Here is a 17,188-nt window from a genome sequence, read left to right as displayed (position 1 = left end):
GTCATACCGTGGCAAAAGACTAATCATTCTAACTCTCTCACTCTTTTCTTTTGCTACCTCAAACAATTCATTCAGGTCTACTATCATTTCCATTTTATCTCCTTTCAAATCATTCGTACCTGCCACAACAATCATTTCTTTCACCCTTTCCTTTTGCTCTCTAATAGACTCAGTTACGTCCTTTATGGTCGCACCAGGTTGGTACGATTTTGTCAAATCCTCTACTAACACACCTCGTACTAACGAGTCTCCATACAGCACTCTATCCTTCATTTTGTTCATGTTCACATTCATACGTCTATTTTTCCTGTCATACCTTTTATTATTGGTTGGTTCATTCAGTTGACTTTTGCTCATACGCTCTAGCTGCTGTTTTGGAATTTTTTAAAACCTAGTTCAAAAAAATTCAAATCCTTCTTTCTTTCCTAGATAATTGTATCAAATAATTTATAATTTTTTGATAATAAAAGTAAAACTAATTATAAATTAAGAAATTATTTTGACAAACTGTGTATCAGCCTATAAAAGAAATATCAGTATTTCTGCTTAGGATATAACTGAAAATGAAACAAGACACTGCTGATGTATTCTGCACTACAGCTTGAGGCTCTTTGGTGTGACCTCTGGGGAAGTGTTCTTTCTTTCTAATAGCAGTGAGAGTAATCTATGCTTTTAGCCATTTCCTCCAGCTCAGAAGAGTATTAGTACTTGTAAGACAGACTATTTCAGAAATGACAACCAGCAGCAATGAAAGTAGTAATACTAGGAATGTTTTTAAGAAAAAAAAAACAAAAAACTACTGAACTTTCTATTTGTGGCATACATATAAACTGCTATATCTTGAAAACTTAGAATTATATTCTATAATAAACTTATATTCTAAAATTTAGAATAATTTCAGCATATAGCTGAACAACTAACTGCAGATTGCCCAGAAATAGTCCAGAATTAGAAGTACCTACTTCGATAGACACAACATTATTGCCTCACTTCTTTTGTGAAAATGGTAAAATGAAGTACCGTATTTGCTGGCGTATAAGACGCACTTTTTTCTTTGAAAATAGGTCTGAAAAACAGGGTGCATCTTATACACCAACACTCAGTTTTTTATTACTTTCATTTCTGGAAATTTTCTCTGTTCTGAGTTACGCAATTTCTTTCTTGCGGTGTGCGAGAGCATTCCAGTTACGTTAGTTATGTATTCCAGTTACTGGAATACATTATAATATTCCAGTTAGGGATGGATAACATTTGGTCTAGGTGCTCTGACAGACTGTTGAAGAAGCCTGCCCTGCTAGTATGAGATCAGTTTCGTTCTCACAGAACAGAAGATGTTAAAAATAAACCCAAGGAATTGAAAACTCAGTTAGCTGTAATCTCAGGAGGTCTAACTAGTCAGCTTCAACCTTTAGATGTCTGTATTAATACACCATTTAAGGAATTTATGAAGGAGAAGTGGAACACTGCATCCAGAAGACTGCTGGATGCAGTCATCAGATTTTGAGGTTACGCCATCAGGAAGAAGCCTAGCATTTCGCAAGTTTGTGAGTGGGTCAAAGCTTCATGGGATGCTGTGAAAACTGAGACAGTGGTTAAATCATTTAAGAAGTGTGGCATTAGTAATGCACTGGATGGCACAGAGCACAATTTGTTGTATGAGGACTCAGATTCTGATTTAGAAGAGGTTTCAAGTGTCTCTTATTTAGTTCTGCACATGAATTTCTGGTTTTTGACAAAGAAGATTAAAAGGTGGGTACTCTTTCCTAGTTAGATTAGGTGTTTATTGAAAGCAGACCAACTTATCACTTTATATTTGAAATACTGCAATTCATTATAATATTCAGTGATAAAGCTTTTTTTCCTAAAAAATGCGTACAAAAAATGCAAAAAGGGGCTGCATCTTATAGGCTGGTGCATCTTGTATGCCAGCAAATGCGGTAATAGATTTTGAATACTGTCAGTGAAAACTTTCAAACCAGTAGAAAATTGGACAGAGTAGTTATTTATAATTCAGTTCCAAGAGCAGAGTGGGGGGAATGCAACTGAAAAATTTCCAAATTAGCATAAAGTTTGAAATCTGTACAGGATATGTTTCCTATATTTTCATATCTACAGTGGTTAAGCCATATTATAATAATGATATTATATTATAAGACTATGCACCCTACAAAAAAAAAAGAGTAAAAAACATCATCTGTTGCAATTTCAAGCAGAAGGTGAATATGTTCTTACTGAAATATTACTGGATATAAATTTTTGATATTAGAAAAAAAAACAGGCCTCACAATCAGAAAGCAAAAGCAAGTGATGCAATTTAACATCAATTGTTGTTCACAAAAACAGAAAAGCTCATTTCTAAACCTGAAATGTGGCAATCCACATAAAGGTATTTTTCAAGGAAAGAAAACAAAAGTTCAAATTTATTTCAATAAATCTTATTTAAAAAAATTATAAATATTTAACATAATGATATGCTCGAAAATAATTTAATATTGTCATTAAACTGAAAGACAAACTGTCTCGTTCCATTGCACTAATTTGAAGAATAAAAGCAGCAAATTTTCTACTACTAAATAATTTCAATGCAAAGGCTGATCTGTAGTAATTTCAGGATTAATTATTTTCACACATGTGAAATTCAATTTTATTTTTGGGAAGAGACGATAAATAAACTGTACAGCAAAAAGTTCAAATGTCGAGGGATAATGAAGGAAATTCCAAGTGACACAGTACACTGTAAATCACAAAGTGGCACGAAGGTCATTCGATAGCAGTTAATCAACTAATGCCTCTACAACTACCATTAAGGGATTAACAGCAGAGAAGGATAATTATATGATAAAAGGCAGAATGCCAATGATCTTCATTCCACGAATAATCTTAAGGAGTCTGAGTATCCCCAGCAGCTAATTGAGAGGTTAAATAATTTTAAAATATTCTGAAAAAATAAAAAAGTATCAAGCAACATTTATTGAAATAAATTTCATTCTTGCACCACTCCAATATATGAAAATATGCATGTCATGTCATTAATGCTTACAGATTTAGATACACTGCTATTGTCTGTGAACAACTCTTTCTACTTTTATAAACAAGACATTATGTTAAATTGCATTAAATTCTTATTTTAAGGCTAATTTTAAAATATTACAAATTTATATTCTGTATAATTTCAAATGAACTCGCAGTTGAAAAACAAAACATATTATTACTGTTGTTGCTGTCATTATTTGTAGAGTGCTCATTTCAATAATAATAATAATTCTGTTTCTTAACCATTGTGAAATATGATAAAATTAAAACATGTCCTATATGAAATTGATTTAAATTTTGTGTTCGTTTTGAAGTATTCCAATCATAACTCCTCCTTCCTACCTGCCATGACTGCTCACAGCAACCATATTTACTTTTTTTCTAATTTTGTATTTCTTACTTTTCACAATTAAGATATAACATTTTAGTATCCGAAATCTATTACTTCATTTTATCTGATAAGAAATGAAATAATTATTCTCTTATCTATATCCATGTTATATCTTTGCAATTTGATTATTGTGACCACTACTTTTTCTTTCTGGGTTCCAGTATTCAGTTGTTTAGGGAGTACCAATCAGCTAAAATTACTGTAATTTTTACAAATAGATACATAAAGATACAACTAAAAAGTTGTATCTTTAACCATGCTACCGGCCAGGACGTATATATACGTCCAGATTTCCATGGATGTGAAGTGCATATTAAAATTGTAATACCATCGATATTACATTGAAATTTATGATGGATACGAAGCTTTTGAGGGTTCGTATTTGATCTTTAATGGCCGGTAAGATGGTTAAGTCATGAAAGTTAGATATGAAGGTTAATGTTATTATCTGCCCTTAAAAAGAACTTTGAAATATGCCATAAGAACATTGTATTTTTGCTTTGCTATTTTGCAGTAAAAATATTAATAGTGCTACTTTGAAAATTTCTCATCTTTGGCACACACTTTTATAAAAAATTGAAGTCAAAGTTTCACTATTACCAAGCTGTAAAAACTGTCTTATGATAGGTAAATTTCAAAAACCAGCTGCATTAGATGGTATTCACAGAATGTTCCAAAAAATAAAAATTCTTTGCAGATGATTTAGCCCACTATTCAGAGAAAGTATTTGGGAATATAAATATATATATATATATATATATATGTATTCCTGACTGCATGCCTGGTCAGTGTTTTTTACCACTGTGCTGTCATCACTGCTTGTTTCATTGAGCAGTTTTTCAAAGTAATTACTCCATACTTCAAGGATATCTTTTTCTCCCGTTTTCATGTCACCATTGATTGATTCTGCCAGAGAGGCATGTGGTGAGGTTGTTTGTAAGGATAAAAAAATCAGAACTCCCTGGTGGACACAGGAAGTTAAAGAGGCAGTGAAGGAAAAGAAGAAAGCATACCAAAAGTTCCTGGCAAATAAGTCAGCTTTTGCTCTTAGAGAATATAGAGACAAATGCAAGAATGCTAAACACTGTGTAAAACTAGCTAAACAAAAGTCATGGGAGGACTTTGGCAAGAATATAGAAAATAAATATCAAGAAGGTGGCAAAATATTCTGGAGGTTGTTGAAGAAACTTAAGAATGGAGGAAAGAGTGCTGTAAAAGGAATTAGAGATGATAAAGGTGACATGAAAACGGGAGAAAAAGATATCCTTGAAGTATGGAGTAATTACTTTGAAAAACTGCTCAATGAAACAAGCAGTGATGACAGCACAGTGGTAAAAAACACTGACCAGGCATGCAGTCAGGAATACATATCCATACTTGAAGTAGAAAAAGCCATCAAAGGCTTGAAATGTGGAAAGGCAGCAGGAGTAGATGATATTCGACCAGAAATGCTGAAGTATGGTGGTATAAGAGTATTACAGTGGCTGCACTGCATAGTTCAGAAAGCCTGGACAGAGGGACGAATTCCCGATGATTGGAGTAGAGCTCTCATAGTACCCATATATAAAAAGGGAAATAAAACTGAATGTGAGAATTACAGAGGTATTTCTCTACTGAGTGTTCCTGGCAAGATCTATGCAAGTATACTTGAGAAACGGTTGAGAAGAATTGTGGAAGAAAAGCTTGGTGAAGAACAAGCTGGATTCAGGCCAAATAGAGGCTGTCAGGATCAGATCTTCACTTTACGACAAATAGTCGAGAAAGCATGGGAATATAACAGAGATCTGTATTTAAGTTTTGTCGATCTGGAAAAGGCATATGACAAGGTGCCAAGAGAGAAGCTATTCAATACGCTGCAGTTATATGGTGTGAATGGGGCATTATACCAAGCAATACTTAGTCTTTATTTGAGTTGTAAGTCAGCAGTCAGAATTGAAGGAAGTACAGGAAGATGGTTTAATGTTAAATCTGGTGTGAGACAAGGATGTACATTATCCCCTCTGTTATTCATTATCTATATGGATCACATTATGAAGGAAAGTGGTATTAAACATGATATCAAAATTGGAGATGTTAATGTCAGCTCTTTGCTTTATGCAGATGATGTTATACTTCTAAATAAATCTGCTACAAGTCTGCAAGATTCTCTGACTAAATTGAATAGCTGTTGTAATAGATATGGTATGAAGGTCAGCAATAAAAAGACAAAGACAATGAAAATAGGCAGAATCATTGAAAATGTCAACTGTGTTGTGAATGGAGAACCTGTGGAACAAGTAAAACATTTCAGCTATTTAGGCACGATTTTTACTGAAGATGGTAAATTAAATATAGAAATAGACAACAGAATCAGCAAAGCTGGTATGGTGGGAAGTCAATTGAATAAATTCATATGGAATAAGAGAGAAATTAGTCGGAACACTAAATTAGCTGTATACAAGACAGTGTTCAAACCAGTTTTAACTTATGGATCTGAGAGCTGGGTCAGCAGTAAAACACTTGACCAAAGACTAGAGACCACAGATATGAGAGTCCTGAGAAAGATTATAGGCGTGAACAGATGGCAACAATGGCAATATCATATTAAAAACGAGGATATTAGGAAAGAACTTGACATTGTCAGCATCCAGGAATGCGTTAGCAGAGCTAATCTCAGGTGGTATGGTCACTTAAATAGAATGGGCGAGGAAAGATTAGCAAAACAAGTGTTCTCTGCCAGGGTGGCAGCAAAACGACCCAGAGGAAGGCCAAGATATAGGTGGATTGATACGATACAAAGTGCTTTAGACGATAGAAATATAAGATCTGATAATGTTGGAGTCTTGACAAGTAACAGACTGATTTGGAGGAAAATTGTAGATAGGAAATTAATAATGATGTAATTTTTTTCATGTAGTACTATCATATCCTGTACACCCCTTGAGGGTACATGGGAGGAATTTGATGATGATGATATATATATATATATATATATAGTTTTATGAAAAAAATTGAATGACTAGAACCGAGATTTAATTAAAAAGTTTTTAATATAAACACACTACTAGTTTCGGCCTGTAACAGCCTTCTTCAGGTGACATTATAAAAGAAAAAACACTAAACACTGAGGGTTAAAAGACTATGAACAACATAGACAGTCTTTATACATAATTAGCATTAAAACGTTGTAGTTGTATTTGAAGCTTCTTTCATTTGTTGCATTGTTGGGAGAGTGCGTGCTTGCTGCATCACGTGAACGCCAATACATGATTACAGCTGAATGACTATCTGGGAGGTTGTAGCTTAAGTTGTTATTTAGATGAACAGGATTGAAGATGATTTCTCTCGATTCCACAATTTTTCTCTCTATTTCGTCACTGCAACGGAAGATGTTTGTAGATTTTTCCCAGCAGACTTTGTGACTTTGGTTATCATCATTAGGATTAGCTGAGAAGAGGATATGACTTGATAATGCACTTGCTCGCTGTCTCTTGTAAGTAATGTCTCTCATGTGTTCTTCCATATGCATTTCGACAGATTTGTCTGTCTGCCCGAAATAAGGAATATTGCAGTCACATAATATTTTATATATGCCAGGGTATATATAAAATATTATGTGACTGCGATATTCCTTATTTAGGGCAGACAGACAAATCTGTCGAAATGCATATGGAAGAACACGAGAGACATTACTTACAAGAGACAGCGAGCAAGTGCATTATCAAGTCATATCCTCTTCTTAGCTAATCCTAATGATGATAACCAAAGTCACAAAGTCTGCTGGGAAAAATCTACAAACATCTTCCGTTGCAGTGACGAAATAGAGAGAAAAATTGTGGAATCGAGAGAAATCATCTTCAATCCTGTTCATCTAAATAACAACTTAAGCTACAACCTCCCAGATAGTCATTCAGCTGTAATCATGTATTGGCGTTCACGTGATGCAGCAAGCACGCACTCTCCCAACAATGCAACAAATGAAAGAACAGCTTCAAATACAACTACAACGTTTTAATGCTAATTATGTATAAAGACTGTCTATGTTGTTCATAGTCTTTTAACCCTCAATGTTTAGTGTTTTTTCTTTTATAATGTCACCTGAAGAAGGCTGTTACAGGCCGAAACTAGTAGTGTGTTTATATTAAAAACTTTTTAATTAAATCTCGGTTCTAGTCATTCAATTTTTTTCATAAAACTATGTATGTTAACCGAGTCAATGATCATTCTGTCATATATATATATATATATATATATGTGTGTGTGTGTGTGTGTGTGTGTGTGTGTGTGTGTGTACTATGTTGCCCTGTCTGGACATCCCATAGTTCTACGTTGCCTTGCTCATATGATGTAGATACACGTCTGCAACGCTATATAGTATAGGCACGTGGTCATTAGCAATGCAGACATTCTTTGCTGTCAAGGTGAGTGGACAAAAAGAGTTGAGTCCATTCAAACGTGATATGATAGAGCCCACAAGTTTGGTCAGTGAGAGATTTCTGCCATATTGCATGTGCCTTGATCTACTGTTAGTGAGGTTACTTGAAGTGGAAATGTGATGGAAGCACCAAACCCCCTTTTAAGAAACTGACAAATTGGGACCTGCAAACTCTCAAGCGTGATGTCACAATAAATCGTCAGTCAGCCTCGGCAACCATCGCAAACAACTTCCACATGAGCTCTGGAATGGATGCCAAAACTGTTTTCCAGGACGGTGGGTTTGTGGTTGTGCTGTGGCTCACAAGCCCTTGATTACGCATGCCAATGCTCAGTGTCATCTGGAATGGTGCAAACAACACCACCGATGGACAAGTCTGGACCTGGCAGATACCTAGTGAATAATATTTATAGGAATGTTGTCTTTTATAGACCATGAAATTTAGAGACAGTAGCATAATGGTCTAGAGCTGTTTTTCTGGTTTGGACCAAACCCATGTGATGTCTACCATGATATTCTCAATAATTCTGTTCTTTGCACTGTGGCAGCAGTTTAGAATAGGCTCTTTCCTGTATCAGCACAATAATGCACCAGCTCACAAAGCAAGGGTCCTAGCGCTGCAGTTTGAGGACATGGAGGTAGTATGGAGGTGGGAGAACTAAACTGGCCAGCCCAAAGCCCCAACCTGAATCCTACTGAGCAACTTTGGGATGAGCTGCAGTAAAGGTTGCATGCCAGACTTACTCGCACAACACTTGTCAACTGTTTGCCATACTACATTAGGAATGGAAATGAATTCCAGCAGCAGCAGCAGTTTATCAGAACTTAGTGGAGAGAGCCTTCCTGAAGAATAGCAGCTGTAACAGCAGGAAAAGGAAGCACGACCTCATACTAACAGCACTGCTGTAGCGACAAGAAATATGAACAGTTGCTGTCTGGATACTTTTGGCAACATTGTGTGTATATATACACACACACTATATTGACAAAAGTATCTGGGCATCTCACATACCGTTCTGGATCCTACCACATGCAGATATTCAGGGAGTGTCTGCTTAAGTCTGGTAATAAAAGGTGGGATAGCTGCATGTTTTGCACTGTACCCAATGACAAGATGACACATTCAGCTGAACTGACACTCTTCCAACGTGGGACAGTAGTTGGGTGTCCCATCAGTAGTGTTTCTGTCTGTGACATTGCTATCTATCTCAGTATACTAATATCCACTGTTGCTTATGTCATTTGTAGATGGAAAGCTGATGTTGCTACCATAACAGATAAACAGCCTGGGAAGCCACTGACACTCACCGACCAAGATCAACAAGCTCTGTCTTGGAATGTTTAGGCATACAACACATCATCAATGTATGCTTTAGGTTATTACCATAGCAGAGCTGCTGTGAACAAGCTGTGCACCCCCCCCCCCCAATGCCAAATAACATTTGGAGTGGTCTGTTCCTGGACTGATTGGACAAGAGTTCTATGGAGCGATAAATCTGTTTTGAAATGTTTCACTCTGATGATCATGTCTGTATCTGGAGATTACCTGGGGAATGTTTCTGGCAGGATAGCATCATTCCAACTGTCAAGTTTGGTGGAGGCTTGGTAATGGTATGGGGTGTTTCAGTTGGATGGGGCTTGGTCCATTCGTGGACGTGCTCAAAACCATGACATCTGATAGTTACCTGGACATCCTGGATACCTTCATGCTTCCGATGCTGTGGAAGTACTTCGGAAGTGACCCCTGCATGTTTCAGCATGAGAATGCTCCGTGTCATACTGCACTAAGTGTCTGCGATTGGTTTCCACAAAACAATGTTGAAGTGTTGGACTGACCGGCTCTGAGTCCAGATCTCAACTCTATCCAACACCTTTGGGACTAATTAAACTGCTGAATTTGCTTTGGAACCACAGTGGCTGTCATCAGCATCAGTAATAGGGAGCAAGCTTTGTGCAAAGAATGGAAGAATATTACTGTTGTGACATTCAGAAATTGGTTGAAAGCATATGCCTGAAGGGTAGCTTCTGTTCTGTGATTCAGGCCAAAGGTGGTCCCACTCAGTACTAGAAATATAATTAAAACACTTTTTTTTCTTTTCTTATCACAATTAGGTGTCCAAATACTTTTGTCAACATAGTGTGTGTGCACACACACACACAGTAATATATGTGTGTGTGTGTGTGTGTGTGTGTGTGTGTGTGTGTACGGGATTTCTTCAGGTACAATAAACAAACTAGTAGACAAAACAGTAAAGACTAACAAAGGTGACAAATGTTACAGTTATACAAAAGAAACTCACGTTATTTTTTTAAAAATTATTTCTGATTGTTCCAAATGTTCTGTGTGTTTATGCGTTCATGTGCATGTTCTTGATTAATGAAGGCTAGGATGTATTCAGACAAGTTAATACCTTTGTTAATATTTAAATGTTTAGAATCTAATGCTATTTCCAAAGATTCCCATATTTTTCTTTCTGTTGTATCATAGCAGCAGTGTAATAGTTCTGATTTATCTTATAAAACTTGATGTCTGATTTGCAAAGCATCTTGTGGGTCAGCTGAAGCGAAAGCATGAATGATGACAAAGCTGAGGCTTCGTTTCTATGGTATTCAATAACTCGAATGTGTTCTTCAATGTCTTGTTTGATTGTTTTTTCAGCCTGTCCATAGTAAGATGACCGACAATCACACCATAGTCAATAAACAGCTGGATATTGAAGTGGGCTATGCTGAGGTTTTGCAGATCTTAGTAGTGATCTCATCTTGATAAAGGGAGTAAATACTATTTTGATTTTATATTCCTTTAGTATTTTTGCAAGTTTTATGGACACAGGGCTAATATATGGGAGCATGATGAATCTTCTGTTTTCTTCTTCATTAGAAATTTCTCTGGTCTCATGTCTATTGTGTGTGTGTGTGTCTGTCTCCCACATGAAAAATTTGGATCCTATCACACATGAGTGCTGTGGGTGAGTGGAGCAAGTGAAAAAAGCTCAAGTTAATTTTTTTTTCTTTTTTTTTTGGGGGGGGGGATTTTCTTTTCAATTGTAGCATGTTTTCACCTGATAAAAACTGGGATTTCCTTTGATCTTCAAGAGCAATGTTGCCAACCTTGGATTTTTGTCAATCAGTCAAATGCTATGCTCTTTTAATAATATTCTGATTATCACTCTACAGATGTTTTAGACTGAACTTGGATACATTGCAAATAAAGCAAAGTTCTTGAATCTGACTATTTGGTCGATCATTTGAGATAAATAATAAAATTAAATAAACATTAAGCAACCTTGTTCACAAGAATAAGCTCTTTCATTTGGCATAGATAATTCTTTACAACAGCATATAAACACTAAAATACTAAAAGACAAATTTCAAATACTTTTGGGTTACTTCACTCATATAATGGTCAATACAAATGGCTCCATCAAAGTCCAAGTCCATAACAGTAAAAACAATCGCAATTCGTAATCCCATATCTTTCAAATACAACAGTAGTGAACATAACGAATAATCAAACCATACTAGCAGAATTCTTTCTTTCCTTCATTAGAGATGTAAACTAACAGTGAAATAATTATGGGTAATGTATCAGTATACTGAATTTATAATATAATTAACTTGCTTTTTGCATATGGTACCAAGAAAGAATGAAGCAGAATGTTTAAATTTGATAATGTCGCATAATATCTTAATATTATGCAAAATGATCAAATACCTAATTATCTTTTTCTTAATATCCAGTGAAACTTTATGTATGCACTGGTAAAATATCTAACAAAAACATGAATTGTTCTATTAATGTCTCAAAAACAGAATACCTAGTGATAACCATGATCCGGCACCTGGTGCAGAAGATACTGATTTTACACAGACCTGTCCTGTATCATCATTTAAAATAAGACTGTCATTATCTTTATTTATCTGAAAGAGATAAAAATCAACCTGATGTTATATTATTAACAAACTAATTATTATTAAAATCTTAGAATATGTGAAAAAATGGAAGTGATAGGATGTCTAAATTTAATTTTAACCACTTTACACAATTTCTCTAGCAATAAATTTTATTGGAATAATTATTACTACAGAAAAATGTATATAAACATCAATTTGATTGATATGTTATTACATAAATGTCTTGAAAATCTTGTTATATATCATTCATTTCAGACAAATTATGGAAACTACAACTGTGTTAGAAATAATTAATTTCCCAATATTTCAACCTTCATATGTTTATAGGTCATTATCTGGAGTATATACATACATACTTACATATACATACACACACATACAAGCTATATTACATTTCAAACAGTATGTCAAAGAGACAATGATTTGAGTTATTCCTCTTTATAAGGCCTTGATACATCCACATCTGGATTACTGTGCTCGAGTCTGGTCTCCTGGGTTTCTTGGGGATGTGGAATCGGTAGAGAAGATTCAGAGACGAGTGACCAAGATGATGAGTAGTCTGTGGAATGTTCCCTATGAAGAAAGATAGGGTATGTGTAGAATTGCAGAAGATGATTGATAGGAGAAAAAGAAAGGATATAATAGAAACATTTAAGTTGCTTAAAGGGCTTTATAGGATTGATGCAGAGGAAATGTTTCAGCACTTGGCTGGAGGGGGCCAGAACAAGGGGGTCATCCCTGGAAGTTGAATAAAGGTATGGTTAATAGGGGTGTGAGGACCAGATTTTTTGCTTGGAGAGTTGTGAATGAGTGGAATGGGTTTCCAGAGTCAGTTGTGAGCGCTTTGTCTGTTAATGGGTTTAGGAGAGGTATGATAGATTGCGTGGATAGTTGGGGTCTCCTGTGATGAGTCTTCGGACTCCATGGAGGCACCTGTACAATAATAATAATATTATGCATTGTACAAAGAATATAGATGCAGCAGCATGAATGAGGTGATGGAGGAATGATGTTTGGAAGAAGCTGCTGAAAATATATGTTCATACATTCACAGGATCCAACAAGACAAAAGTCTTACAAGAGAGCTAAAGATCTGGAGATTGACAATGAAGATGTAGAGCAGTTGAGAAGCTGAAAGAAGAGCTCCCTAAAAGACCTTATAAAGCTAGAAGCATAGGGGAAAGAGAGAGAGAGAGAGAAAGCAGCAGAATAAAAAGAAGCATTCCCAAAAAACGTTTGCGGTGAAAAAATTGGCAGATGCATTTGCTTTTGTTAATAAAAGCAATTTGGCTATTAGAGAAAATAGACCCCAAAATGGAGATGTTTACCAAAGTAGACAGAATAGTACAAGCAGCAGTTGCTTGCTACACGTGGAAATTTATGAGAAAAGAAACAGAAATATGTGCAAACTAAGTTGGATGTAATGTACAAATTTTTAAAGACACCCACTCCTGTTGTCAGACTTGTCAGACCATTCCCTGAAGATGAGCTTGGACTCCACAAGTTATGCATCTGGTGTACCATCCTCTGAATGCTTTGTTGCAATTCCTGGATTTGAAGAATTCACTGCTGATGACCCAGCTTCCCCTGCCTCCTAGAATGAATTGTCCAATCAATACAGCAACAATTTTGAAGAATTACTCATAATCCATGTTTCCAGCCAGCTGAAGTGCACAGAAACGCGATACATTCCCGTATTATTATTTACTATAGCATTATAGTAAACAAATTTTGTTATATTAAAATATAACAAAACAGACCTACACAATTTATTCATGCATGTTTAGAATTGTTAACATATCCTTCATGGTTCATATAGTGATTTCTGACTTATGACCAGATTATCAGAACAGAACCCTGTTGTAAAAGGACGACTACTGGCTTTCTATATTTATTTGCTAATACAGGGTGTCCTAAAAAGAACTCCAGGATTTTCAATGAAATTTATTTTATGATATTTTGAAGCAGGAATGTATACAGCATATATTATCAAAGTACAATGTCACAAGTTTGATTATCTGTTAGTGGAACTCAATATGTGCACATTTACAGCCCTAGAAACATAAAAAAGCAAAACAAAATGCCATGTGCTCTCTTGCTTCTATGGTTGTTTTTATTCAATCAAAAGACCATTGTATGGCAGTTCAAATAGGAAATGCTAGAGAACTTCTTATTTCCCCAGATTTAGAATGTGGAGGTCCTCATTTTTCAACAGGATGGAGCCCTGCCACATTATGCAGCAACTGCACAGACTGTGCTCAACAACCAATTCCCAGGAAAATCGACAGGCAGAGGAGGTCTCATTGCTTGGCCACCATGCAGTCTGATTTGACTACAATGGATTTCTTCCTTTGGAGCTACATAAAAAGCATTGTGTATCAAAGAAAAACATCCAGTCCCTTTCCCACTGCACCATAGAATAACAGCAACCATAGAAGCAATTCCTATGGATATGCTTATCCGAGCATAGTCTGAGGTGGAATTCCCCGTTTTGATGTCTGTAGAGCTGTAAATGGTGCACACGTTGAGTTCCATAACATTCATTTCTGCTTCAGAATGTCATAAAATAAATTTCATTGAAAACTCTGGAGTGCTTTTTCAGACACCTTGTATTTGAAGTTCCCTGTGAATGATTTGCTCTGCTTTTTTAATGGTAAACATGATGTGACTTAAATTTAATGGAACCTGTGACATAGTAATCAAGAGAAAAAACATATCAGACAGAGTAAATGAATTTAATGAAATTAGTACAAATATTTTATACTGAAATTAACAGTACATCAGTGTGGAGCAAAGAGACAGAGTATAAGGCAAATAGAACAACTGTAGCAACTGCTACACACAAGGATTGTATCAAATATATTATAAATAATTTCTGACATGTAAATAGCATGATAATCTCCCAAACTTTTGGGGAGAAAAAGAGAGAGAGAGAAGCAATCATTGCAATTTAGAATAGGCCAGTGTAACAAAGCTTCATAATCTTCTTTGAAAAGACATTCATATTTAAAACTGCTTCTGTAGAGAAGGTGAGCCATGTTCCAAAGGATACCAATGTTTGGTCTCAATACCATTTCATGCAAGATTAGCCTTTTGAGGTTTAACATATTCAATCTAACATACTTTGGACTGTCTGTCCAAAGTATATTAGATTACATTCACAAGGAATCTGGTAAATACCAGCTGGAGACAAAGGTCAAAGTTCATTTTTTGTAGTCAGTAAGATAAAAGAAATTCTGCTGATAGGAATATGTGCAAGTATCAGGTAAAACTTCAAGATTCTCCCTATAGGTGCATGCAGTAATGCTAAAAATATAAGGGATCAGAACATGCTGTCTATTGTGCTATACTTGAATGTAGGAATATAGGAGTCTATAAACTGTAGAACACAATGATAGTTGTAGCCATTTGATTCAAATTAAAGTTTTGATTTCATTCAATTAAAGATGCTCTTATTGTAACAAATGCTATATGATCTCTTAATTAAGGATTTGACAACTTTCATTTTCTTGGAAGTATGATGAACAGAACTATGATGTACACTGCTTAGAAAGAAGTCAACAAACACCACAGTATGAGATAAACAGGCATGGCACCCACCTCAATAAGATGTAGAATCCTGCAATGACTGCAGCAATCCTATGGGGCATACTTTCCACAAGCTATGATAACAATCAATGGGAATTTTGGACCATTCCTCCTGTAGGCATGTGATGTGGTTTTGGACATCCCTTGACTTTACCAAATGTTTCAGTTCATCCCACAGATGTTCGATAAGGTTGAGATAAAGTTCTGTGAAGGCCAATCAAGTGTGGTGACATTGATGTCCAGTTAGTTACAACAACAGCCTTATGACACAGTGCATTGTCTTGCTGAAAAAGACAATGGTGAGTTCTGTAGAAACATAAGGTAGGAACCATTGCATTGCCCAGAATGTTCATGGCGCCACAGAGGTCCAAGGCCAAACCAGGAGAAAGGACCATACCTTCACACCACCACTTCTGAATTTCATAGATGGAGGGTGTTACCCACTCTAGTAAGAGACATTCATCTGCATCAGAGGCATCTGCTACACCCACACCTGTCCATCTACTCAGTACAGGGTGTAGCATGATGTGCCACTCCATAACACAGCTTTCCAAGCTTCCATATGTCCACTGCACATGCTGTTTGTACCACTGAAGACAAAGCAGCATGTGGGTTCTGGAAATGAGGGGCTTGCATATTGCAGTCTTACCATGGAAACCCACATTGAGAGCCTTGTTCTGAATGTTTTTATGCAGATTCATGTTTCAGTCGATGCCCAGAACTTCACATTCGACGTGATAGCCGATGAATGGTGATTTTTACATATTTTTCTTCGTAGGACTATACAGCCATGTTTGGTGAGTGTGGTGGGTCATCCACTGCAGGTAGCACTTGCAATTGACTCCCTGTGCTTCCCTCTCAGTATGGTATTTCTAACTATTAACTAGGAATAGCTCAATTTTCAACAATTTGCCAAACAGATAGGCCCGCAACATGGCATCCTATCATAACGTCCCTTTTCAAACTCTGTCAGTTCCCATCTTGCAGCCATTTCACCCAGACACAATTGCAGTGACTTGGGAGAATCATATTCCTATAATTTATACCAGCTAGATATGTTCTTTCTTGTGGTTATATCAGTTGCTTTAATATCATTTTTGTTCTAAGTGTTATCAGAACTTTTCATCCCCCCCATATTTCAACACTTTTTACAATATCAGCCCACACAGATCTTGATCTTCCTGTGGGTCTTTTTTCCTGCTATCCTGGAAGCAAAAACTGATTTTGCTAACCTTTTCTCTCCTATTCTGTTTAAGTGATGGCACACATTCTTGAATGCTAACAATGTCGAGTTCCTCTCTAATATTCTCATTTTTAATATGATTTTATTTTTATATTTCTATCATTTTATTTCCCATTTTATAGACAGGCACTATGAGAACTCTATTCCAATCTAGAGTTTGACCCTCTGACCAAGCCTTCTAATTAGGACATATTCAATTCTTCTACTAATTCCATTTCATTACTGTTGATACTTCTTATGCTGATGGTGCCAACCCTCCACACTGCTGATATTGAGTTGGAGTTTGTTCCTCTATAGTTTATGCAGTGCAGCCAACAATTAAAATTTTTATCGTTTCCCTTCCTCCAGTAATACAATACAATAATATGTATTGTTGATTGCATTCCTCTTGAATATTTCCAATCACCATTCTGTTACTCCTTTTCTCATTTAAAAATATTTCAAGGTAATTACTCAAGACATCTACAATATCTTCAGTTGTCATGTCATTTCTTTCACATCTTTCTTCCATTTCTAAGTTATTTTTCAACAGTCTCCAAAACATTTTGCCACCTTCCTGATGTTGATTTTCTATATTCTTATAGAAAATAAATAAGTCTTCCCT

General features: G+C 35.9%; 1 protein-coding gene across 2 annotated transcripts in view; it reads right to left on the bottom strand.

Moving 5' to 3' along the window:
* The window catches only part of LOC150099662 (recQ-mediated genome instability protein 2-like), a 50,457-nt gene that overhangs the window by 19,519 nt on the left and 13,750 nt on the right, over positions 1-17,188 (bottom strand). Inside the window, exon 3 of one of the 2 annotated variants that reach the window (XM_090403767.1) lies at positions 11,657-11,759. In XM_090403767.1, coding sequence (XP_090259893.1) covers positions 11,657-11,759 — 103 coding nt within the window. Of the gene's footprint in view, positions 1-11,655; positions 11,760-17,188 lie in introns of those variants that run through there. The other variant, XR_016549350.1, reaches the window with a different exon arrangement.

The sequence above is a fragment of the Typopeltis vanoorti genome, chromosome 14, assembly GCF_054136105.1.
Source record: "Typopeltis vanoorti isolate ZY-2024b chromosome 14, IOZ_Tvanoo_1.0, whole genome shotgun sequence".
Classification (NCBI taxonomy): Eukaryota; Metazoa; Arthropoda; class Arachnida; order Uropygi; family Thelyphonidae; genus Typopeltis; species Typopeltis vanoorti.
This window is presented reverse-complemented; position numbering and strand designations above follow the sequence as displayed.